General features: G+C 49.4%; 1 protein-coding gene across 3 annotated transcripts in view; it reads right to left on the bottom strand.

Moving 5' to 3' along the window:
- PHC1 (polyhomeotic homolog 1) overlaps positions 1–15,785 on the bottom strand; it is a 110,822-nt gene extending 95,037 nt beyond the window's left edge. The window contains exons 1-6 of one of the 3 annotated variants that reach the window (XM_075348526.1): positions 15,226–15,785; positions 9,633–9,760; positions 9,295–9,405; positions 7,186–7,263; positions 6,928–7,080; positions 6,516–6,677 (exon numbers count right to left, since the gene is read on the bottom strand). In XM_075348526.1, the coding sequence (XP_075204641.1) occupies positions 6,516–6,677; positions 6,928–7,080; positions 7,186–7,263; positions 9,295–9,405; positions 9,633–9,746 (618 nt within the window). In that variant the 5' untranslated portion in view covers positions 9,747–9,760; positions 15,226–15,785. The remainder of the gene's footprint in view (positions 1–6,515; positions 6,678–6,927; positions 7,081–7,185; positions 7,264–9,294; positions 9,406–9,632; positions 9,761–15,225) is intronic. The other 2 variants (XM_075348527.1, XM_075348529.1) reach the window with 2 other exon arrangements.
- Positions 15,786–26,696: the final 10,911 nt, after the last annotated feature.

Raw genomic sequence — 26,696 nt, forward strand, 5'->3', positions numbered from 1 at the left:
TGGAGGAGAGCGGGATCTGGAGGGCCATAGAGACCTACAGGGGAGGAGACACGCACAGCAGTGGGGAGCGTCCCTCCCTTGTGCAGGACGGCCGCCGGCAGGAGTCGAGCCTGTCCCTCTGCATGAGTGACATGCGAGGGCAGTGAACAGAAACTAGGCCTCCGGCAAAGCCGGGGCCTAAATTTGAGCGGCGAGGCCGACGCGCAGGCACCATCAGGGCGGTTCTCGGGCGACAGCTAGAGAACCCGCCGGAAATGCCAATAAATACAGTAAGCACACTCTCCCCAAACAATAAAGCACAGGGACCCCCAATATATAAACGTCTCAGGTACTTGGCTGCTGAGACGCAGGGCCAGGTCCCTGGGGATGAGTGCTCCGGTCCAGCAGGGTCCTGAAGGACCGTGCTGGCTCCCACTTCAAGCCAGAGCCCAGGAGGGATGGTGAAGGAGCACGGCATGTAAGGCTCCAGCCTTGGAAATCAACCTTACAACACCACCGACACAGTGGGGTGAGAAGGGACATGCCGTGGGTCCAGACGTGGACCCGCACTTCTTCAATCTCATTCCAAAAAGGAAAAAATCATATGAGAATGCATGTGTGGATGTATGCCTCCTGAACACAAAGTGATAAACTGGCTGGGACTGGCTCACCAGGGGGTGTATAAGCTCCGAGGGAGGAGCTACACTTTTAAGTGTAGTACTTTGTGTGTCCTCCGGAGGCAGAAGCTAAACACCCATGGTCTGGGTCTCCCAAAGGAACGATAAAGAAAAAGTATTTCTAAAGATCGTTTATGATATTCGAATGAGGCCAGCGACTGGTTGCAAGGGCATTAGTTCCCTTGGCTAGTCGGCCCCCTTAGCATGTTAGAACACCACTGTGGGCGGACCAACATACTAATAAATGCGCACCAACACCGCACTTGTCTTGATGGCGGGCGGTGGAGGATGGGTGCGCACTGTGTAAGATCCGGAGTATCTGAGACTTCCAATCATGCGCACTAAATTGATGTCGGGTGTAAGCTTCTCAGCTTCAATGAGGTATAGCGTGCATAGCCAGAAGTCCCGGGAACTCCGGATCATGCACAGTACACAACCATCCTCCGCCACACGTACCTCTGTCTTGATGGCGGGCTGTGCATTCATTAGCATGTTCGTACGCCCACAGGTGCGTGCTAACATGCTAAGGGGGCCGACTAGCCAAGGGAACTCACGCCCTTGCGACTAGTCCCTGGTCTCATTAGCATATAATAAACGACCTTTAGAAATACTTTTTCTAAAGATCTCTTTATCTATGCTAGTGTATACAGGGACGGTTAGGCAGAGATTAGCAATATACACCCAGAGCGGCCTCTGTTTCTGGTTGCATATTGCACCCGACAGGTTGCCTGAAATCACTCATGTTTTGATAGATTGGATGCGATTTATTTTAAAGTAACAAACTTACTGTAGTCATCCTCCCCAGGACTAATGCTGAGTCTCTGCGGCTCCTGGTGTCTGAAAATGTCTGCAACGCTGACGTCAAGCTGTGCCCAAGTTGACTGCGTGAGCCACTTCAACGTTGTGAACAATATCAGCACTGCAGACAGTAACAGACATCAGAAACCAGGACAGAGACTCCATGCAAGACCTGGGGAGGTTGTTAAAAAAGAGAATTTTGTTACTTACCGTAAATTCTTTTTCTTATAGTTCCGACATGGGAGACCCAGACCATGGGTGTATAGCTTCTGCCTCCGGAGGACACACAAAGTACTACACTAAAAGTGTAGCTCCTCCCTCCGAGCATATACACCCCCTGGATGACAAATCTAACCAGTTTAGTGCAAAAGCTGAAGGAGGACATCCACCCATAAGTAGAGATAGAGTAAAACCCGGAATAACCGGAACCTCTGTCTACAACAACAGCCGGTGAAAACACACGGAACAAGAACTGCCAACAGGCAACAGGGAGGGTGCTGGGTCTCCCATGTCGGAACTATAAGAAAAAGAATTTACGGTAAGTAACAAAATTCTCTTTTTCTTCATCTTTCCTTATGGGAGACCCAGACCATGGGACGTCTCAAAGCAGTCCATGGGTGGGAAATAAACAGAACTGAGAAGTAGGCAAAACCTAACTTCACAAATGGGCGACAGCCGCCTGAAGGATGCGTCTGCCCAAGCTCGCGTCTGCCGAACCATGAGCATGCACTTGGTAGTGCTTCGAAAAGGTGTGCAGGCTAGCCCAAGTGGCAGCCTGACAGACTTGCTGAGCCGTAGCCTGGTGCCGAAAAGCCCAAGAGGCACCGACAGCCCTGGTCGAGTGCGCTTTGATCCCCGGCGGTGGGGGCACCTGAGAACATTGGTAGGCATCGGATATGGCCAACCTAATCCAACGAGCTAGGGTCGGTTTAGAAGCCGAGAGACCCTTGCGCTGACCTGTGGTGAGCACAAAAAGAGAGGTGCACCGCCTAAGAGCGGCGGTGCGTGACACATAGATTCGGAGCGCCCGCACCAAATCCAAAGTATGCAACGCTTTCTCAAAGCGATGCACAGGGGCCGGACAAAGGGAAGGCAATGAAATGTCCTGGTTAAGGTGGAAAAGAGACACCACCTTAGGGAGAAAGTCCGGAGTCGGCCGAAGAACCACCTTGTCTTGGTGAAAAACCAAAAAAAGGTGACTCCGAAGAGAGCGCAGCCAAATCAGAGACTCTCCTGAGAGAAGTTATGGCCACCAGAAAGACCACTTTCTGTGAAAGTCGAAACAAAGGAACCTCCCTAGGAGGCTCAAAGGGGGGTTTCTGTAAGGCCGTGAGGACCAGATTAAGGTCCCAGGGATCCAAAGGCCGCCGGTAAGGAGGAATGATGTGAGATGCGCCCTGCATGAAGGTGCGCACCTGGGCCAGTCGGGCGATATGCCGCTGGAACAATACCGACAGAGCCGAGACCTGTCCCTTGAGGGAATTGAGGGATAGACCTAGCTGCAGACCGGACTGTAGAAAGGACAGGATGGTCGGCAAAGAAAACGGCCAAGGAGCATGGCCGGAAGAGCGACACCAGGACAGGAAAATCCTCCAAGTCCTGTGGTAAATCCTGGCCGAGGAAGACTTCCGAGCCTGAGTCATAGTGGAGATGACCTCGGAAGGAATGCCTGAAGCCGTCAGGATCCAGGACTCAAGAGCCACGCCGTCAATCTGAGAGCCGCAGAATTCGGGCGGAAAAACGGACCTTGAGAGAGAAGGTCTGGGCGGTCCGGGAGATGCCACGGCATTTCTACGGACAGACGGAGCAGGTCTGGGTACCAAGCTCGCCTGGGCCAGTCTGGAGCCGGAAGGAACCATCCTTCTTGGGGACTAGGAAGAGGTTTGAGTAGAAACCTCTGAACCGTTCCCGGGCGGGAACCGGAACAATTACTCCGTTGGCCTGCAAGGATGCCACGGCCTGTGAGAAGGCGGCGGCTTTGGAGCAGGGGGGAGTGGACAGAAAAAATCTGTTTGGCGGGCTGGAAGAAAATTCTATCCTGTAGCCGTGGGAGATGATATCCCGCACCCACTAATCGGAGACGTGCTGAAACCACACGTCGCCAAAGTGGGAGAGCCTGCCACCGACCAAGGACATTGCTGGCGCAGCCAGATAGTCAAGAGGAGGCTGCCTTAGTGGCAGCGGCTCCTCCGTTCTTCTGAGGACGCGGCTTCGCGCGCCAGCTGGGTTTGCGATCCTTGGCTGAGTTAGTGGACGAAGCTGAGGGCTTAGAGGATGACCAGTTAGAGGAACGAAAGGAACGAAACCTCGACTGGTTCCTGCCCTGGACAGGTTTCCTGGTTTTAGTTTGTGGCAAGGAAGTACTCTTCCCGCCAGTAGCTTCCTTAATAATTTCATCCAGTTGTTCACCGAACAGCCGGGACCCAGCAAAGGGGAGCCCAGCAAGATACTTCTTGGAAGAAGCGTCTGCTTTCCACTCTCGAAGCCACAAGATCCTGCGGATCGCGAGGGAATTAGCGGAAGCCACCGCCGTGCGGTGAGAAGCCTCCAGAATGGCAGACATGGCATAGGATGAAAAAGCCGAAGCCTGGGAAGTTAAGGCAACCATCTCGGGTATAGAGTCCCTGGCGAGGGAATGTATCTCCGCCAGAGAAGCAGAGACTGCCTTAAGAGCCCACACTGCTGCAAAGGACGGGGAGAACGAGGCTCCTGCCGCCTCATATACAGATTTGGCCAGAAGGTCAACCTGGCGGTCAGTGGGATCCTTAAGAGAGGTGCCATCGGCCACAGATACGACTGTCCGGGCCGAGATTCTAGACACCGGAGGGTCTACCTTTGGTGAGTGAGCCCACTCCTTGACCACTTCTGGAGGAAAGGGAAAACGGTCATCAGAACTACGCTTTGGGAAGCGTTTGTCAGGACAGGCTCTGGGCTTGGTAACAGTGGCCTGAAAACTGGAGTGGTTAAAAAACATACTCCTTGCTCTCTTAGGTGAGGTAAACTGGTGTTTTTCTACCAGAGAGGCTTGTTCCTCTGACGCTGGTGGATTGAGGTTCAGAACGGAGTTAATGGATGCAATCAAGTCACTAACATCCGCATCACCCTCAGATAAATCAATGGGGTACATAGAGGTAGCGTCTGAGCCCACAGTAAAAGTATCCTCCTCGCCCTGCAATTCAGCTCGTGAATCAGAGCCGTGGGACGAGGAAGGAGAAGAGTCCCTGCGTCTCTGTTTAGGAGGACGGGGTCCTAAAACATGCTCTGTTAGCTCTGCAGAGCGAGTCGGAGCGGCAGAGGCGCCCTGAGAAGGGGGCTGATGCATGGTCAGCAGAGTCCGGGACAGCTGTCCCATGGAGTCGGCAAAAGACTGGGAGATAGCTCTGGAAAAAGATGCTACCCAAGCCGGGGGTTCAGCCACCGGTGCCGGAGCAGCCTGAGGGACCCCTGAGGAGGCTCCAGGCTGAGGCACCACCATGTTAGAGCAGGCATCACAATGTGGATATGTGCTCGGTTCAGGCAGAATGAGCTGACATGCAGTGCATATAGCGTACAGCTTAGCAGCCTTCTTGCTCCTAGTGACAGACATGCTGCTGAGGTGGAGGCTCTGCAGTAAAGAATACACTCCTTTAGAATGACCCCCTGAGAGTGTATAATAAAGCCCACAACCAGAGGTTGTGGCTTACCAGACCGGTTTTTGTGTGCCCTCCGGATTCCACAGCTCGGACCCCCAGTGGATGCAGCAGCTGCAGCAGCCAGCGCCGATCAGTGTGAGAACGCTGATAAAATGGCGCTGGAGTGAGGAGGGGGGGCGGGGATTAGCCCAAGAGCGGGAACCGGAGGGCCAAGGAGAGATACAGGGCAGGGAAACATCTCCTCAGAGAGGAGTGTCCTCCCCTCTGCTGAACGGCCGGTGGGCGGCGCCGCACTGTTCCCCTGCATGACTGACATGCAGGGGAACTGAAAACGAAACTAGGCCGCAACTGAAGCCGGGGCCTAGATTTTTACATGCGGCCGACGAGCAGGCACCCTCGGCGCGGTTCTCAGGAAAAACCCAGAGAACCGGCCGGAAATCACAGCAAGGTTAACAAACACACTCCCCCCTCAATAAATGTACAAGGGACCCCTGAATAATTTCTCAATACTTAGCTTATGAGACGCAGGGCCATGTCCCTGGGGGGGGGGGGGGGTTGAGCGCTCCGTCCGGCAGGATCCTGACAGGGCTGCGGATGGAGACCGGTCTCCTGCAAAGCAGAGAGAACCGTGATGGCTCCCACTTCAAGCCAGAGCCTCAGGGGATGGTGAAGGAGCGCGGCATGTGAAGGCTCCAGCCTTGTAGAGTCAACCTTAACAGCACCGCCGACACAGTGGGGTGAGAAGGGACATGCCGGGAGTCCAGACTGGACCCGCTTTTCTTCCAAATCTTTGAAATCAAAAAAATCAAAAATCAGAGAATGCATGTGTGTGTGTGACCTCCTGAACACAAAGCATTGAAACTGGTTAGATTTGTCATCCAGGTGGTGTATATGCTCGGAGGGAGGAGCTACACTTTTAGTGTAGTACTTTGTGTGTCCTCCGGAGGCAGAAGCTATACACCCATGGTCTGGGTCTCCCATAAGGAACGATGAAGAAAGCCCTGTGTGTTTCCTTTAAAACTGCAGCAAAAGAGGAGGGGGGGTCACAGGTTTGTCTGAAACTGGAAAGTCACCTTTAAACTTTAATATTTTTTAGTTTTTATTTTTTTTCAATGTTATTGAAACCATTTTTTAGCTCTACACCAACCACGGGACTAGAACTTGCATCACTACTTCTATATAGTGCAATCCTTCCATACTGCATTATACAGTACAAATGAAGGACGTTGGGCTTCATGGGAGAACCAAGATGGCAGTGACAGTGGCCTTCAGTAGGTCCCCAGCCCCCTGGCTAGCTTCAATCACTGCTATTAGAGGCCTCAGTTCTCTCCATACACCAAAACCAGTCAATAAGGGGTTAACATCTGATCAATGTCACCTTAGGAGGAAAAAAAAAAAAAAAGGTATCGAAAGCTATTTCACCACTTACCTGGTCAGAGTCTTGATGCATGCCCTGGTTCTGGGGGGAGGCCACTTCCTGCTGAACTGTAGCCACAGAGCCATTTGGCATTAGGATAAGCTGGGAGTTCAGAGGGACACCTCGATTCAGAGATCGGTTGACTTGTAGAAGATTTCCAAGCTGCGGTTGCTGCTGACAAGAAAAAGAAAATAGTAAAAAATGGAAATGTGAACTTAGCCGAGCTCAGAAAGGGACCTCCTAGATGTAAATAATGGTAATAAGATGTAAATAATGGTAATAAGGTTTGCCCCGTCCTCCCTGTGGGACACAATAGAGCTGCTAACTGTGATGCTGCATTTTAGGATAATGGCTGCTGTTATCCCCATGCCCCCCTCCCCACCACCCCCCCTCCCCCTGTGATTAAGCCCTATGTCTTACTTACCCGGAGGTACATTTGTGTCTGTGACTGGCTGAGCGGTGGGGAACTCGCGTTGCTGAGCAAAACTGACTGAGTGAGCGTTGTAGCACTGGGTGCAGTGACATTCTGGGCCCGACTCAGGAGCTGGGCTGACGAGCTGGTCGACAGATTCACCTGCTGAGGAAACAGGGAAAGTGACCTCACCAACGACGTCAAGAAACTGCAGATCCATAGAGCCGCATGTGAGCTCGTCAAGAACCTCTGCCAATATTTACTACTTACCGATCCTTGCGTGGTGCTCGTCTGCTGGTTGGACACGGTGTTAGGAGAGGCAGCTTGGCGGGTGGCAGCAATCGTTGCCTATTACGACAAAATAATAATAGGTGAAGGCTACAGGATAATACAAGTTTACATGATCAGCTGAGTAGAATGAGGACAATAGTAGGCACAAAACAAGCAATGGTCCCCTGACGCCAGAAAAAGCCAATTGTCAGAAGTGACATATGTCAGACCAGGTACATGTAAATGCAGAGAGATATCGAACTGCATTGTACTAACTGACAGTGACATTTGGAGGAGAGAGAATGCTGTGGGCTTGTTTTTTGAGGGTCAGCTACGGCCCCTTAGCTCCAGTAAAGGGAAATCTTAAAGGGAACCGGTCAGGTCCCTTATGCCCTCCAAGCTGGAAGGGAACCGGTCAGGTCCCTTATGCCCTCCAAGCTGGAAGGGAACCGGTCAGGTCCCTTATGCCCTCCAAGCTGGAAGGGAACCGGTCAGGTCCCTTATGCCCTCCAAGCTAGCAGCATTCTCATTTACAAGTCAAAATTCCCTCCCTAACCAGCCCTGTATAACATCATCATTTATTACCTGTGTTTTTTGTATGCAAATTATGGCCTTGACTAGTCGCAGGGGCGCTGTTTCCCGAGACTAGTCGGCCCTCTTTCCATGTTATCATGCAACTGTGGAGATGATTTCCATGAACCGGCGTCATAGCCAGCTCCTGGAAATCTTGCGCATGCGCACTGCTCTTTTCAGCAGCATCAGTGTGCTTTTTAAGCCAGATCTACGTATCCAAGCTTCAGAGAGGCGCACTGCACACGATGAGAAAACAGCTTTGTACTTCTGATCATGGGCAGTGCGCCTCTCTGAAGCAGGGACACATACACCAGGCTTCTGATGCACATGGACGCTGCTGAAAAGAACCAAGAACCGCACGCATGCACAAGATTTCCAGGAGGTGGCCTTTCACGCCGCTTCATGGAAATCATGCCCACAGAGACGTGATAAAATGGAAAGAGGGGCGGCTAGTCTGGGGAAACAACGCCCCTAGTCAAGGCCTTAAGCTGCCAACGAAAAACTAAGGTAATAAATGGTTCTTTTATAAATTAAATGATGTCATACAGGGCTGGTTAGGAAAGAAATGCTGCTGGCTTGGAAAGCATAAGGGACCTGACAGGTTCCATTTAATGCTTCAGCACAAGACATTATGGAGCACATTTGCGAGAACAGTTTGGAAGAGAGGGGAGGGGGTGTGGGGGGGGGGGGGGGGGGAAGAGACCCTTTTCTGCCCAATGTACAAGGTCCATAAACGAGACACAATTGGGAAGAAAAACAAGACTGGCTGCACAGACCCCGAACCTCAATCCCATTGAACATCTTTCAGATGATCTAGAACAGAGATTGTGAGCCCGGCCTTCTTCCCCAACATAAACTCACAAATATTCTTTTGGATGAATGGACAATAAATCCCACAGATGCCCCAAAAAATCTTATAAAAAGCCCTCAAAAAGGGGAGTGGAAACTTTTATAGCTGCAAATTAATGGATTTAGATTTGAAACTCAGAAAATCAACTGTGGGTGTCCCAATACTTTTGTCCTTATAGTGTATATAAACATACCTGGACAATATTTATTTAAAAAAAAAAAAAAAAAGTAACTATATAAAACAGACATGAGCAAAAAGCTTTAGGCCATGTGCGCACTAGAAATTGACTTTTTCTTACAGAAAAACCGGACCCTCTGAAAGAATCCCGCACCTGCGGTAAAAAAAAACGCACCAAAACCGCAACGAAATCCGCATGCGGTTTTGTCGCAGAATTTCTTGGTCCCTGCGAATTTTTAGCAATAATTAATGGAAAAACCGCAGGGACCTGCAGAAAAGAAGTAACCTGCACATTAATTCCGCAGCGGAAATTTCGCGGGTAAATCCGCGGGTATAAAATAAAACGCACTGTGCGCACAGCATTTTTTATACCCATAGGTTTTGCTGGGGAATGACTGCAGAAATGTTAAGACACATTTTCTGCAGCAAATCCGCGGTACAATTTGCGGTAAATCCGCAGCGTGCGCACATGGCCTTCAAACTAATTCCTATACGAGAATATGACTTACCTGCTGAACTGCAGCAAGACTATGTAGCTGCGCGTTACTCAGCTGCTGCTGCAACATCAGCTGGTGAAAGTACTGCGCAGCATTAGGTTGTCTATGCAAAGCCTGCAGAGCCTGCGAGAGAAAAAAAAAAAAAAATTAGATTAGCACCCACCCACAGACCTTGAACCTCGCACACAAACAGTTTTCGGGGCTCAGGCAGGATCCTGTAACGCTCTCTGGTTAATCTGTAATAATAACATGAATGCAGCAAGTGCCAGAAATGAAACGCAGCTCCGTAGACATGTGAAGGGACAGTTTCTACACATTATGCTGCTGCCTAGTCCATACAGGACACGTACCTGGACAGCCTGGCGCTCATAGAGAGACATCTGCGATATCTGAGGACGGGAGCTGGCGCTGGATGCTGTACTCCCATTGGTGGAAGTAGAGTTCTGCTCACTCTCAGTCTCCATATTGGCTCTCGGATCTGTAAAAAATAAATACTATGTTATAGGGCTAAAAATTATTTCTACCCGGCTAGCCACTAAGTGGCCAAACTACCAACCGACACATTACTACGTCCCTGCTAAAGTAGATCTGTGTATATATGTTCTTCCCAGTTTGAGGTTGTTCACCAATCTCCGGCTTCTCACTTAGATTTTCCAAATTGATAACAAGTTGATAGGGAACGGTGCCACAAAGTCAATAGTCATTTCGATATGCTCAGGTAGTGTCTCAATTTTTAGCTTTAGGCTAATTGGAATCCACATCTCCTCTTTTAGAGGCAGCTTGGCTAACATAGGGGAGAACTGTATAATGACCATTAAGGGGGTCATTTATGACATACTCACGGGTGGCCGGCCAGCTCTCACCTGTGATTGCTGAGGTGACTGGGTATGCTGACCTCTCTCCATTTACTGAATAGGAGTTGTAAAAAATGTGCAGTATAGCGGATAGTAGTGAGGGGCGAGCGTGCTCACCACTGCTCGTTATTCAAAAGAGCATGAGGTTCCTCTGATGCAACTCAAGTACCAAGTATAATGGAAGTCAATGGGAGACTTGACTATTTTCAAACTCAGTTGCTTGAGGCTCAATCAAGTAATGACCTTTGTCGAGCCCCATCACTGGTCATAAGGAAATGGGATACCCTACTGATCACCGGGGGATCTGCAAATCCACACCTTGAAAAGAATGGAGGTGGGCATACTCGACCTCCGCTCCATTCATTGTCTACAGGACTGTCAGAGACAGCATGGAGCATGTGCACCTCCATTCATTCAAAGATGGGTTTTTGTAGTGACTGATTCCAGAACCCCTATTCCAGCGGCCGGACCACCAGCGGTCAATAATGACTAGGGGATAACTTGCTTTGTTGGAAATAACCCTCTTAAGCGTTAATCCCAAAATCTAAAAAAAAAAAAAAAAGAGGTGATAACTTGCAAATCATGGGGATCTGACTGCTGGGACCCACATCGATCCTAATAATGAGGCTCTGAAATGCCCCCACTCCCCCAGAATGGAGCGATGGCTGTGTATGGTGGCGGAGAGTCGGAGACACCTAAGTGCAGCACTCTGTTAGCTCCAGTAGTACTAGTCCCTAACACACTAATATTCTCAATTTAGATTTCATGAACTGATTAGATAAAGCCTCAATAATCCTTGGATGTCAATGGTGGTAACCATGTGTCTGTACAATTTCTCAGAAGCAGATTGTTACGATTATGCTCCAAATAGAGCCAAGAAAGCCTTTTCCAATAATAATCAAAATCTTCAAAGAACAGATCGCCACAGCAGATATATTTTTTTCTCATCGGACAGGCGAGTTTGTGATTTAGGCTGGGGCCACACGGGTATTACTGCGATCCCCTCGCATGACACTCGGCTCACGCTGGCAGTACAGCAGAGCTGAGTGTCATGCGAGTGTCCCTGCGACTGAGGTCCGACTGTGCGATCGGACCTCAGCTGCGGGGGGCGGGCCGGTGCTATGGAGGGTGGTCTCCGACGCTGAGCAGGGGAGGGAGGGATTTATCTCCCTCTCTCCTCCGTACCCGGCTATTGCCATTCTCGCCCTGCACTCGCGGTACACCGGTGTACTGCGAGTGCAGTGCGATTTTTCTCTCGCCCCTTAGACTTGAATGGGTGCGAGAGAATCTAGGATCGCATTACAGTCACAGCTGCAATTGTTTTCTTGGTACGATTAGGGCTGAGAAAATATTCGCTCATGTGTGCCGACAGTCACACAGGCTAATATTGGTCCGAGTGAAATGCGATATATCATCGCATTCCACTCGCACCGATTTTCATGCCGTGTGACTTAGGCCTTAGCCTCATGTACACAGACGTATACCAGGTCCACAATACGGCATCTCTAGGTTTTTGGGATTGTACTCCACCTCCCACTTCATTCAGTCACAGTTTAATCACACATATTTACACAAAGAAAATAAGCCGTGCCACGTCCTATCACATGCCATATAATGAAAGCATTCTCCAGGCATTGCTTCTAGGGTAAGATACAGTAGACAAGTATCAGACTCTGACATCTATTCCTCCCAACCTGCCTATAAACATGTACAACCAAGAAGTGCACAGCAGACACGTGCTTTCATTTGGGTGAAGGGAATAAGCAGCCTTCTTCGAGCTGCCCATACACAACAAGCGGAGAATCTGGTGCACAAATTTTCTGCTCCAAATCTGCATCTTCTGGCAGAAAAATGCACCAAAAATGTGGTGTGTTTTTGCCATGCGTTTTTCATAATGAAGTCAATGGGTGGAAGGGCTTAAAAACGCAGGCAAAAAATGCACCCAGAATTGGCATGCAGATTATTTTTTGCACCAAATCTGCACAGAAAAAAAAAAGCAACATGTGCAGAAAACTTCAGAATTCTCAATACCTTTGGTGGCATAAGGATAGGCATGGAGATTTGTGACAAAACCAGGGCTGTGGAGTCGGAGTCGGAGTCGTGGAGTCGGAGTCGGAGCTCATTTTGGTGGAGTCGGAGTCGGTATAAAATGCACCGACTCCGACTCCTAAAATATATAATAAATTGGGGACAGTCGTGCAATGCAGAATGTGCTGAATATTTTACTAAATAATAACATTTAGTATAATGCTTATATTTAAGTGATAAATTTATTGTAGTACAATGTGAACATCAGACATTTAATTGTTTTTATGATACAATAATCAAGATAATTGGATAGAACATAAAATATTTATTGGAATACAACTTTAGAACACAAAAAACTAATAAATTGTAAATATGTTATATATATATATATATATAGTGTATATACACACACAAGATATATATGTAATCTACTGTATATTACATAGTGTATTACATATTTACAATTTATTACAGTTTTTTGTGTTCTAAAGTTGTATTCCAATAAATATATTTTATGTTCTATCCAAATATCTTGATTATTGTATCATAAAAATTATTAAATGTCTGATGTTCACATACACACATTCATGTACTACAATAAATTTTTCACCTAACTATAAGCAATATATGTAGGAGTCGGAGTCGGAGCCGGAGTCGGAGTCGGAGCCGGAGTCGGAGTCGGTGCAAGAGAATTTGAGGAGTCGGAGTCGGAGTCGAAGGTTTGGCTTACCGACTCCACAGCCCTGGACAAAACTGCACAAAAAAATGCATAAAAAATGCAGTGTGTGCACATGGCCTAAGAGTTTTTAAATTTAATGTTTGTGAATTGACCCGACTGAGCTCACATGCTGCGCTGAGAATTTTGCTGAATAACTATTGAACGTTAATGGTTAGATCGTTCTTAACCACAAGAACGAAGCCCATTCACCGACCAGAAGCAAAAAACAGTTCTTAAATGGAACCTGTAGGTCGAATGTTATAGGGCACAAGGAGATGATCACATTGCTATGCATTTTTGTGGGAAACGTTTCAGTAAAACTTGTGTTTTAATTTTTTACATAACTGGTGTTTGTATATACGAGTCCGGTAGCCCAGTGGGTGGGCCTATCAGTGATTGACAGTCTTCCTTTTTTGACTGCATGCAGTGATAGCTGTCAATCAGTAACGGGACAGTCCACTGGACTCAGATGCAGATAGATAGATAGATAGAAAGGATAATCAATCTCTTTATCCATTAAGGATGTCAATGAATAAAACACAAGTTAGGCTGGGGTTAGACAGCCATATATTCTCTCATGTGAGTGAATCGGATACTATATGCTAATGGCACACTACTCAAACTCTACTGCGAGCATGACCAAGTGTCATTCACTGTGATCCAATTCTCTTGCATGCTAGAATCAGAGCACAGGTGCGGAGAAGATGGGAAGTTAATTTCTCTATCTTCTCCCTAGTCTATCGGACCGCACCTGGATGTCACCCGACTGCAGTCCAATATTTCACAAGCACCCACAGATTTGTATGGGTGTGCGTCATCCGATGTACACTTCCAATCACAGCACGAGTAGTCAGCATGAGGAAAAAAAAAAAGCGCTGCACAGCACTGCCCCATAGTATAAGGGCTTGTGTGCACGTACAGCCTGAAATTTCTGCAGCGATTTGACAGCATATGTGCGCTTCAAATCGCTGCAGAAACACTGCGTAATGGATGCAGTGTTTCAGCAGAATAAATGCCGATTTAATGCGCTCTGGATACTCCCATAGACAGAGAGGGAGTTGCATCCAAAGGGCACGGAATAATTGACATGCTGCATTTTTGAACGCACGGATTTGGGTCAAAATTTTGGCATCCAAATCGCTGCGTTCAAAAAAGTAATGTGCGTACGGATTATGCACAATCTTCATAGATTGTGAAGGGGACGCAGGACGCATGCATTTACGCTGCAGTGCTAAACGCAGCGTAAATACATAATATTCCGCAACGTGCGCACGTGCCCTAACTCTGGAGCAAGGGCTATCAGATAAAACATCACATAGCACTCCTCCGATGTATACGCCGGTGTCATAGAGCCCTTATACTGAATCTTTTCTAACAAATCTATATATCATCCCGCTCAACATCTTTCTATGTTGTCCACATTGACGATTTTGTACAACCTGACAAGTTCCCTTTAATTATTGTATAACTACGGTATAAAGGGGTTGTCTAGCAATAAGAAAAGAAAAAAAAAAAGAAGTGACAGACAGGTGTTTCCTGCATTGTGTTAATTTCTTAAACACATGGACAACCCCTGTAAGGTTTATTTACATAAAAAGGAGCTTCCCCCTCCAATAAGAGGGTTGTCCACTAGATATGCTTGGAGGGTTATTCCTGAAATACCAACTTATCTAAAGGCCCCGTCACACACACAGATAAATCTTTGGCAGATCTGTGGTTGCAGTGAAATCATGGACATATTGTTCCATTTGTACACAGCCACAAACCTGCCACTGATTGTCCACAATTTCACTGCAACCACAGATCTGCCGCAGATTTATCTCTGTGTGTGACAGGGCCTTTAGCTATCCGTATAGAACATATGGATAAGGGATGACATCACTGACATAAGGGATGGATAACATATGGATAAGGGATGACATTTACAGCCGAGACCCCCAGCGATCCTGATTATGGGGGCTCTTGAATAGAGCACAGACCGGCACAGAAGGAGAGAGGAGAATTACTGGAGCTCCCCAGGAGCAAGGTGAGGAGGTCTCACCATCATCACCTGATACAATAACACCAAAACAATGGCCGCCCCCATCAGTGCAGACAGGATCAGCCCTCACTGCCCCATAGGGGGGACTACAGGGTCTGAGGGAAGAACAGGGAGCAGAGGAGCCACGGAGCCACTGCTGTCATGGCTGCTACTGACAAGTATGTAGGAGCAGCCCCTGTACACATACAGTGCAGCAATACAGGGGACAGACAGAGGGGGAGGAGCTCCATGTCCCCAGTACACATATACACACAGCCTGATACACCCCGAGTATCTCCCGCCATTCCCTGCCCGCCTCTCACCTGTTAGGCCTCCGGTCCTGCGCTGACCCCTGACCTTCTCCCCCTGCGGTCCCCCGCTGACCTCTGACCTCTCCCCGCCGCTCTCACTTCGAGCTCAGCTTCTCCCTCTCTGGTTCTTTCTCTCAGCTCCAGACGTCATTTCCCGTCAGACAGCGCGGCTTCCTGGACATGTGATCTGCTGCGCCTTACTCCTCCTTTCCTCTCACCTTTTCGCTTGGTTGTCATGGAGACGGAGGGAGGAGGGGGTGTTCCCGAGCGGCTGCTGCTGTCTGTGTCAGTGCGCTCAGGGGAGCAGTGACAGAGACTGAGAGGGAGGCTGGGAGCAGAGGTTGAGGCTGGGAGAGGAAGGAAGAGGCCGGTGGAGCCAGAGACCAACGGAGGCTGGGAGAGGCAGATAAAGGCCTTGAGAGACGGAGGCCAGGAGAGGGTGGGAGAGGCTGAGAGGAGGCTGGGAGAGGCAGAAAGAAGAAGCCGGGGAGATAGACTGGGAGAGGCAGAAAAGGGCCGTGAAAGACAGGAGCAGAGGGAGGCTGGGAGCAGAGGGAGAGTCCGATGGAGGGTGGGAGAGGCCGAAACAAGGTGGGGGAGGCAAAGAAAAAAAAGAGGCTGTGAGGCAGAAAAAGGTCAGGAGTGACAGAGCAGGGCAAAGGGATGTTAGGAGAGACTGAGGGAGGCTGAGAGCAGATGGAGAGGCTGAGGGAGGATGGGAGAGGCAGAAAGAAGGCGGTGGAGGCAGAAAAAGGCCAGGAGAGGCAGGGCAAAGGGAGGCCAGGAGAGACTGAGGGAGGCTGGGAGCAGTGGGAGAGGCTGAGCGAGAGGAAGGAAGAGGGAGGCTTGGAGCAGAGGGAGAGTCCTAGGGAGGATGGGAGAGGCAGAAAGAGACCAAGTGAGGCAAAGAAATGGAGGCTGTGAGAGGCAGAAAAAGGGCAGCAGAGACAGAGCAGGGCTAAGAGATGTTAGGAGAGACTGAGGGAGGATGGAAGAAGGCGGGGGAGGCAGGGAGAAACCAAGGGAGGCAAGTAAAAGGAGGCTGTGAGAGGCAGAAAAAGGCCAGGAAAGACAGAGCAGGGCAAACAGAGGCCAGGAGAGACTGAGGGAGGCTGGGAGCAGAGGGAGAGTCCGATGGAGGATGAGAAGAGAGGGAGACCAAGGGAGGCTGAGAGAAGGATGCTGGGAGAGGCAGAAAAAGGCTGAGAGCGACAGAGAGGGGCTAAGGGAGGCCAGAAAAATGCTGAGGGAGGTTGGGAGAGGCTGAGAGGTAGAGTCCAAGTGAGGCTGGGAGCAGAGGGAGAGCCCAAGGGAGGCAGATGGAGGCTGGGTGAGGCAGAAAAAGGCTGGGGAGGCAGAGAGAGGCATAAAAATGTTAGGAGAGGGTGAGGGAGGCTGGGATAGGCTAAAGGAGGAAGATGGAAGCAGACAGAGGCTAAAGGAGGCAGAGAGAGATGCAGACGAGCTGAAGGCTGCCATCAACGCAACCTGGGCTTCCATAAGGCTATATGCGCACACTGCAGTTTTTGTCACATTTTTTGGCTGCAGTTTTGTTGTCAGAAAGTTCTCACTTTTGACTTCCCAGCAAAGTCTATGAGAAGTCAGATGTGCTGTGCGTTGCAGTTTTTTTGTCTGCAGTTTGTCACAAACCTCTGCCAAAAAAATGCAGCATGTTCTGTCCTCTTGCGTTTTTGTCACATTTTATACTGAATAACACATGAAATCAGAATTGACAAAAATGCATCATCATTACATGCAGGGTTTTTTCCAGGCACTCTGGGGCAAGGTGCAGTTTTTGTGCGCTCATATAGCCTAACACCTCAGCAGTACCACAGGCTGACCGCTCCTGGCTGCGCCGCAATAATGCAGTAATTCATGCAAGAGGAGGCATTTACTGTACAGACTTTTCAGTAGGCGCCAACATTTCTGAGTTTAACATCATTTTTTCAGTTGGTCTTATATAATATTCTAATTTTCTGAGATAATGACTTTTGACTTTTTATTGGCTTTAAGCCATAATCATCACCACTAACAGAAATAAACACGTGACATAGAAGCCTCTGTGTGTAATGACCGTATATTATATACTCCTTAAGGAGACTTTCAAGCCAGTCTGGCTGCCAGTAAGGGGACTTATAGCTACAATGCCCCTCTAGGAAATATTCAAATTGTCTCTCCAGTAAAGGAGACAAACTCTAGCGCAGTGCCACCTATTGGAAGTCATATGCAAAGGATTGTTAAAAATCCACATTTGACTTTTAGAATCACTACTTACAATAGGTGGCGCTGCGCTAGAGTTTGTCTCCTTTACTGGAGAGACAATTTGTATATTATATAGGAATAGATCCCTCTGTGTGTAATGACTCTATATAATATATAGGACAAGATCCCTCTGTGTGTAATGACTATATAATATATAGGAATACATCCCTCTATGTGTAATGACTATATAATATATGGAAATAGATCACGCTGTGTGTAATGACTGTATATAATATATAGGAATAGATCCCTCTGTGTATAATGACTTTATATAATATATAGGAATAGATCACTCTGTGTGTAATTACTCTATATAATATATATGAATAGATCCCTCTGTGTGTAATGACTCTCTATAATATACAGGAATAGATCCCTTTGTGAGTAATGACTAATATATAGGAATAGATCCCTCTGTGTGTAATGACTCTATATAATATATAGGAATAGATCCCTCTGTGTATAATGACTCTATATATAATATATGCATTTCCCTTTTTGTATTGAATTACTGAAATAAATTAACTTTTGGATGATATTCTAATTTATTGAGATGCATATAATACACACGCACACATATATTTAAATCTGTATATAGATCTAAATATGTATACTGCATACACACGCCACAGGAAATAAGTATTGAACACGTCACCAATTTTCTAAATAAATACCATATATTTCTAAAGGTGCTATTGACATGAATTTCTCACCAGATGTCCAATCGACAAAGGCAAAGAAATAAATCAATAGATGTCCATAATTTTACTGATATATATATATATATATATATATATATATATATATATATATATAATTGCCTTATTCTGTCTGTCTGTCTGTCTGTCATGCTCCAAAATTGTGTCCTTACGGTGACACAAAGCTGATTGGCCGCTGGGCTCGCCATGGCCCCGCCCCCACACGGATTGGCCGCTCGCCCAGGCTGCGCCCCCACACGGATTGGCCAGCCGCTCGCCCAGGCTCCGCCCCCCCCACAGATTGGCCTCTCGCCCCGGCACCCTGCAGGCATTGGCAATTCGGCCACGCCCCGCCCCCCTCACGCAATGCACGCTAGCTCTGGCCCCGCCCCCTCCCTCCCCCCGCGCATACCCCGAACTGACACGGCTGTCACGGAGGTGAGTACTGTACTCCCCCCCCCCCCCCCCCCTCGCGCATTCCCCGAACTGACACGGCTGTCACGGAGGTGAGTACTGTACTCCCCCCCCACCCCCACCCCCCCCCGGCCCCCGCTCGCACGGGAGTGGTGTGGATACGTTGGTAACCATGCTCGCATGGTTACAAGCGCATCAAGGTCCTGCTGCGGCGGAAGATCCACACGCACACACATAACAGCACACACACAAACATACACACACATCAGATCACACTCACTCTCACACACACCTCACATCGCATCCACACACTCACAGCATCCGGCGATATCGCTTGCTTCTCGGCCTCGATACTGTGCTGTTGTGACCTTCCAGGACCTGACGGAGGATCACATGGCCAGAGGCATGTGGTATCTCCGGATGTTGTGAGTGTGAGCGCGTATGTGCGATATCGTCAGTGTCTGTGTGTGTGAGTGTATGCGATCGGGTGTGTGTGAGTGGATGCGATCGGGTGTGTGTGAGTGGATGCGATCGGGTGTGTGTGAGTGGATGCGATCGGGTGTGTGAGTGTCGGCAGAGGAGCACGGCGTGCTGGAGGAGGCTGGGAGCAGAGAGGCTGATCATGGGGAAGGCTGGGAGGGGGAGGCTGATGCTGGGGGAGACTGGGAGGGGAAGGCTGATGCTGAAGGAGGCTGGGAGGGGGAGGCTGGGAGGAGAGAGGCAGATCCTGGGGAAGGCTGGGAAGGGGAGGCTGATGCTGAGGGAGGCTGGAAGGAGAGAGGCTGATGCTGGGGGAGGCTGAAAGGAGAGAGGCTGAGGCTGGGAGGAGAGAGGCTGATGCTGGGGAAGGCTGATGCTGAGGGAGGCTGGGAGGGGAAAGCTGATGCTGGGGAAGGCTGGGAGGACGGAGGCTGGGAGGAGAGGAGCTGATCCTGGGGAAGGCTGGGAGAGGGAGGCTGATGCTGGGGGAGGCTGGAAGGAGAGAGGCTGATGCTGGGGGAGGCTGGAAGAAGAGAGGCTGATGCTGGGGGAGGCTGATGCTGGGGGAGGCTGGGAGGAGAGAGGCTGATGCTGGGGACAGAGAGGAGAGGCTGATGCTGGGAGGAGAGAGGCTGATGCTGGGATGAGAGAGGCTGATGCTGGGAGGAGAGAGGCTGATGTTGGGGGAGGCTGGGAGGGGGAGGCTGATGCTGGGGGAGGCTGGGACGAGGGAGGCTGATGCTGGTGGAGGCTGATGCTTGGGGAGACTGATGCTGGGGGAGGCTGGAAGGAGAGAGGCTGATGCTGGTGGAGGCTGATGCTTGGGGAGGCTGATGCTGGGGGAGACTGGGAGGGGAAGGCTGATGCTGAGGGAGGCTGGGAGGGGGAGGCTGGGAGGAAGGAGGCTGGGAGGAGAGAGGCTGATCCTGGGGAAGGCTGGGAACGGGAGGCTGATGCTGAGGGAGGCTGGAAGGAGAGAGGCTGATGCTGGGGGAGGCTGGAAGGAGAGAGGCTGATGCTGGTGGAGGCTGATGCTTGGGAAAGCTGATGCTGGGGAAGGCTGGGAGGACGGAGGCTGGGAGGAGAGAGGCTGATCCTGGGGAAGGCTGGGAGAGGGAGGCTGATGCTGGAGGAGGCTGGAAGGAGAGAGGCTGATGCTGGCGGAGGCTGATGCTGGGGGAGGCTGGAAGGAGAGAGGCTGATGCTAGTGGAGGCTGATGCTTGGGGAGGCTGGGAGAGGGAGGGTGATGCTGAGGGAGGCTGGGAGGAGGGAGGCTGGGAGAGGTAGGCTGAGAGAAGAGAGGCTGATGCTGGGGGAGGCTGATGCTGGGGGAGGCTGGGAGAGGGAGGCTGATGCTGGGGGAGGGTGGGAGGAGGGAGGCTGGGAGGAGAGAGGCTGATGCTGGGGAAGGCTGGGAGGAGAGAGGCTGATGCTGGGGACAGAGAGGAGAGGCTGATGCTGGGAGGAGAGAGGCTGATGCTAGGATGAGAGAGGCTGATGCTGGGAGGAGAGAGGCTGATGCTGGGAGGAGAGAGGCTGATGCTGGGGGCAGAGAAGCTGATGCTGGGGGCAGAGAGGCTGATGCTGGTGCAGCATGGGGGATGGAGCACGATGGGGGGGTGCGCAGCATCGGGGATGGAGCATGATGGGGGGGTGCGCAGCATCGGGGATGGAGCACGATGGGGAGTGCGGAGTATGGCGGATGGAGCACGTTTGGGAGTGCGCAGCATGGCGGATGGAGCACGTTTGGGAGTGCGCAGCATGGGAGATGGAGCACGATGGGGGGTGCGCAGCATAGGGGATGGAGCACGATGGGGAGTGCGCTGCATGGGGGATGGAGCACGATGGGGAGTGCGCTGCATGGGGGATGGAGCACGTTTGGGAGTGCGCACCTCCCCCCAACACACACACACACACACACACATGCGCGCGCGCACTGCACAACACACCACACACACACACACTGGGAACCACAAACAACTGCCCTACACAGACACCCACACACACAGACAACGCTGCACACACACAACACCCAACACACAAACACCACGGCACACACAAATATATGCACATACCGCACAACACACACATTGCACAAAACACACCTCCCCCCAAAACACACCACACACACACAAACCGCGCAACACACACACAACGCTACAGACACACAGCGCTCCACAAACAACGCAACACACGCAACACACATACAACACCGCTCTCACCCCCCGTCACACCCAGACAACACCCAGAACATGTACAGCCCCTACACAAACACTTGGTAACTACACACAACAACATCTATATATATATATATATATATATATATATATATATATATATATATATATAACAAAAATCATACATGAACTACACAATACGTAAATTCTAGAATACCCGATGCGTAGAATCGGGCCACCTTCTAGTATATATATATTTACGGTAGAAAACACAAATGTACTTGCACTTCTACACCGTGTGCAGAATTATTAGGCAACTTATGTTTTAGATGATTTTTTTTATTATTGATGAACAACTATGTTCTCAATCAACTTAAAAGACTCATAAATATCAAAGCTTAATATTTTTGGAAGTTGGAGTGGGTTTTTTTTAGATTTGACTATCAGGAGGATATCTGTTTTTGCAGGTAACTATTACTGTGCAGAATTATTCAAAATGGAGTAGAGAAGGGGTTAACGCCGCGCATCAGCCAAAATGAAGATGTGGAGATGTTGATGATGATAAACTATATTTTTATTCCATAGGTCTACACGTTTCGAGGTGAAAACCTCTTCCTCAGGACCAGTACATCAACAGAAGTAACTGGTTACTTCTGTTGATGTACTGGTCCTGAGGAAGAGGTTTTCACCTCGAAACGTGTAGACCTATGGAATAAAAATATAGTTTATCATCATCAACATCTCCACATCTTCATTTTGGCTGATGCGCGGCGTTAACCCCTTCTCTACTCCATTTTGAATGAACATCCACGTAGGGCTGCAGCAGACGCCAGTATCTCATGCGCACTAGTGGTTGTGACTTTCACAACTAAATTCGGTGAGTGTATATTCCTATATACCGTACTTATCCATCTGGTATTACACTATTAGCGCTCCTTATTTTTAGATTTGCATGTGCAGAATTATTAGGTAGCTTAATAAAACCAAATATATTCTCATCTCACTTGTTTATTTCCACCAGGTAAACCAATATAACTGCACAAAATTTAGAAATAAACATTTCTGACTTGCAAATACAAAACCCCCAAAAATTAGTGCCCAATATAGCCACCTTTCTTTATGATGACACTCAACAGCCTACCATCCATAGAGTCTGTCAGTTGCTTGATCTGTTTACGATCAACATTGTGTGCAGCAGCCACCACAGCCTCCAGACACTGTTCTGAGAGGTGTACTGTTTTCCCTCCCTGTATATCTCACATTTTATGAGGGACCACAGGTTCTCTATGGGGTTCAGATCAGGTGAACAAGGGGGCCATGTCATTATTTTTTCACCTTTTAGACCTTTACTGGCCAGCCACGCTGTGGAGTAGTTGGATGCATGTGATGGAGCATTGTCCTGCATGAAAGTCAGGTTTTTCTTCAACGATACCGACTTCTTCCTGTACCACTGCTTGAAGAAGTTGTCTTCCAGAAACTGGCAGTAGGTCTGGGAGTTGAGCTACACTCCATTCCCAACCCGAAAAGGTCCCACAAGTTCATTTTTGATGATACCAGCCCATACCAGTACCCACCTCCACCTTGCTGGCGTCTGAGTCGGAGTGGAGCTCTCTGCCCTTTACTGATCCAGCCTCTGGCCCATCCATCTGGCCCATCAAGAGTCACTCTCATTTCATCAGTCCATAAAACCTTTGAACAATCAGTCTTAAGATATTTCTTGGCCCAGTCTTGACGTTTTTTCTTATGTTTCTTGTTCAAAGGTGGTCGTTTTTCAGCCTTCCTTACCTTTGCCATGTCCCTGAGTATGGCACACCTTGTGCTTTTTGATACTCCAGTAACGTTGCAGCTCTGAAATATGGCCAAACTGGTGGCAAATGGCATCTTGGCAGCTTCATGCTTGATTTTCCTCAATTCATGGGCAGTTATTTTGCGCCTTTTTTCCCAACGCGCTTCTTGCGACCCTGTTGGCTATTTGCCATGAAACGCTTGATTGTTCGGTGATCACGCTTCAAACGTTTGACAATTTCAAGACTGCTGCATCCCTCTGCAAGACATCGAACAATTCTGCTCTATTTATTTTTTTTTGTTCAAATGTACTTTCTTTATACCTTCACAGCTGCTGAGCTCCCAGCCCTGGAGCTAGTAATCACCCCAATTATGGCAACACAAATCTTCAAAACAGTGAGTATATTTAAATTGTACAAATTTCTACATGCTTTAAACCCCTTCAGCCCTCGGCATTTTGCGTTTTTCCGGGTTTTTTCCCCTCTTTTTTTTCCGAGAGCCGTAACTTTTTTATTTTTCCATCAATCTTGCTATATAAGGGCTGTTTTTTTGCGGGACGAGTTGTACTTTTAAATGAAACCATAAGTTTTACCATATAGTTTACTGAATAACTACAAAAAAATTCCAAGTGCGGAAAAATTGCAAAAGAAAAAAGTTTGATCGTACAATAGTTTTTAGGATATTTTACTCGCCGTGTTCACTATATGGTAAAACTGATATGTCATTGTGATGCCTCAGGTCGGTGCGAGTTTGTAGACACCAAACATGAATAGGTCTACTTGTATCTAAGGGGGTTAAAAAAAATCACAAGTGTGTCCAAAAAAAGTGGCTCACGTTTTGCACCATTTTTCAAAACCCATAGCGTTCTCATTTTTTTGGATCTATGGCTCAGTAACGGCTTGTTTTTTGTGTCTCGAGCTGACGTTTTTAACAGTACCATTTTTATCCATTCCTTGTGTTCTTTAGCCCAAACAAGTCTCTTCTGCTTGTTGCCTGTCCTTAGCAGTGGTTTCCTAGCAGCTATTTCTTTGTCGCTCCTAATTGGGAGACCCAGACAATTGGGGTGTATAGCTACTGCCTCCGGAGGCCACACAAAGTATTACACTTAAAAGTGTAAAGCCCCTCCCCTTCTGCCTATACACCCCCCGTGGGATCACGGGCTCCTCAGTTTTCAAGCTTTGTGCGAAGGAGGTCAGACATCCACGCATAGCTCCACTGTTTAGTCAGCAGCAGCTGCTGACTATATCGGATGGAAGAAAAGAGGACCCATACTAGGGTCCCCAGCATGCTCCCTTCTCACCCCACTTTTGTCGGCGGTGTTTGTTAAGGTTGAGGTGCCCATTGCGGGTACGGAGGCTGGAGCCCACATGCTGCATCCTTCCCCATCCCCCTTAGGGCTCTGGGTGAAGTGGGATTTTACCGGTCTCCAGGCACTGAGGCCGGGCTCCATCCACAGCCCCTGGGGAATCTGCTGGATATGGAGCTGAGTATCGTCAGGGACAGGGCCCTGCTACGTCAAGGTACTCTGTGTCCCCGTACAGACCGCGCGCAGACACACTACAGCATGGCTGGGTGTGTTAGTGCGCCGGGGACAACAGCGCTGCGCGCTTGTGCCACACTACCTACAGCTTGCTGAGGGAGTTAATGTATTGCGAACTGCCGCGCCGGCCGCTGCTGGCAGTTTTACACTGCGGCGCGGCTGGGACTTGTGGTGCGCCGGGGACTTCCGCGCTGGCCGTGCATATTTGACGGCCGCGCTTATTACTCGAGTCCCCGGCTTTTGCGGCCTAGTTTCGCTTCGTTCCCGCCCCCAGGCCTGCCAGTCAGGGGAAGGGCGGGACGCTGTACAGAACGTCAGCGCCGAGGGCTGGAGTCTACTTTACATACTCCAGCCCTCACACTGAGCACAGTGGGACGCCAGTTTCCCGCACTTTGTCTGAGGCACGCCCACGGTCCGCCCCTCTGCACAGAACGCCGGCACAAGTTCTGGGAGACCCAGGCACGGGATTCTGGCGACCACACACCCGCTTTTGAGCGGGCGGTAAGCGGCACCTACGGTGCTGACCCCACTAGTGCCGAAGTGTACAATTGTATTTTTATGCTTGCATGCTATACATTGCACTGTACGGTCGCTGGTGATTCTTGGCTATATACCCTCCTAGATTGCTCAGAGGAGACAACAGCATGTCGTCCGCAAAAAGCAAGGGTGCCAAGGCACAGGCTTTCTATGCTGCTTGTACCGCATGTGAGGCTACTCTACCGGCAGGTTCCACTGACCCCCATTGTGTGCAGTGCTCGGCTCCTGTGGCACTTGCTCGGCCGGGGCCTCTGCTAGAGGTGACCCAGGGAGAACCACCTGTAAATACTGTCCAGGTGACGGGGACAGAGTTTGCAGTTTTTGCTGATAGATTGTCTGTGACTATGACTAAAATTCTAGAAACTTTGCAGTCTAGACCAGTAACTCAAACCATGGGCACGGTTGAATCACTGCTCCCTGGTCCCCCACAATTGGAACAGCTCCGGGCTCCGGGGATGTCCCATGCATCCCAGGGTGACGGCTCTGACACGGACGACAGTCCCAGACAGCCTAAGCGAGCTCGCTATGAGCGGCCCTCTACTTCATCACACTGGTCAGGGTCACAGCAGGAGGACTCTCTGTGTGATGAGGCGGAGGTAGCTGATCAGGATTCTGATCCTGAGACCGCTCTCAATTTGGATACTCCTGATGGTGACGCCATAGTGAATGATCTTATAGCGTCCATCAATAGAATGTTGGATATTTCTCCCCCAGCTCCTCCGGTGGAGGAGTCAGCTTCTCAGCAGGAGAAATTCCATTTCAGGTATCCCAAGCGTAAATTAAGTACTTTTCTGGATCACTCTGACTTTAGAGAGTCAGTCCAGAAACACCACGCTTATCCAGATAAGCATTTCTCCAAACGGCTTAAGGATGCACGTTATCCCTTTCCCCCTGACGTGGTCAAAGGCTGGACACAGTGTCCCAAGGTGGATCCTCCAATCTCCAGGCTTGCGGCTAGATCCATAGTTGCAGTGGAGGATGGGGCTGCACTTAAAGATGCCACTGACAGACAGATGGAGCTCTGGTTGAAATCCATCTATGAAGCTATCGGCGCGTCGTTTGCTCCTGCATTCGCAGCCGTATGGGCACTCCAAGCTATTTCAGCTGGTCTTACACAGATTGACACGGTCACACGTACATCTGTTCCGCAGGTGGCATCCTTAACCTCTCAAATGTCTGCATTTGCGTCTTACGCGATTAATGCTGTTCTGGACTCTACGAGCCGTACGGCAGTAGCGTCCGCCAACTCCGTAGTTTTACGCAGAGCCTTGTGGTTAAGGGAATGGAAGGCAGATTCTGCTTCCAAAAAGTGCTTAACCAGTTTGCCATTTTCTGGTGACCGACTGTTTGGTGAGCGTTTGGATGAAATCATTAAACAGTCCAAGGGTAAGGATTCATCCTTACCTCAGCCCAGACAAAACAAACCCCAACAGAGGAGGGGACAGTCGGGGTTTCGGTCCTTTCGAGGCTCGGGCAGGTCCCAATTCTCCTCGTCCAAGAGGACTCAAAAGGATCAGAGGAGCTCAGATTCTTGGCGGGCTCAGTCACGCCCAAAAAAGACAGCCGGAAGACCCGCTACCAAGGCGGCT

The sequence above is a fragment of the Anomaloglossus baeobatrachus genome, chromosome 5 (genome assembly GCF_048569485.1).
Source record: "Anomaloglossus baeobatrachus isolate aAnoBae1 chromosome 5, aAnoBae1.hap1, whole genome shotgun sequence".
NCBI lineage: Eukaryota > Metazoa > Chordata > Amphibia > Anura > Aromobatidae > Anomaloglossus > Anomaloglossus baeobatrachus.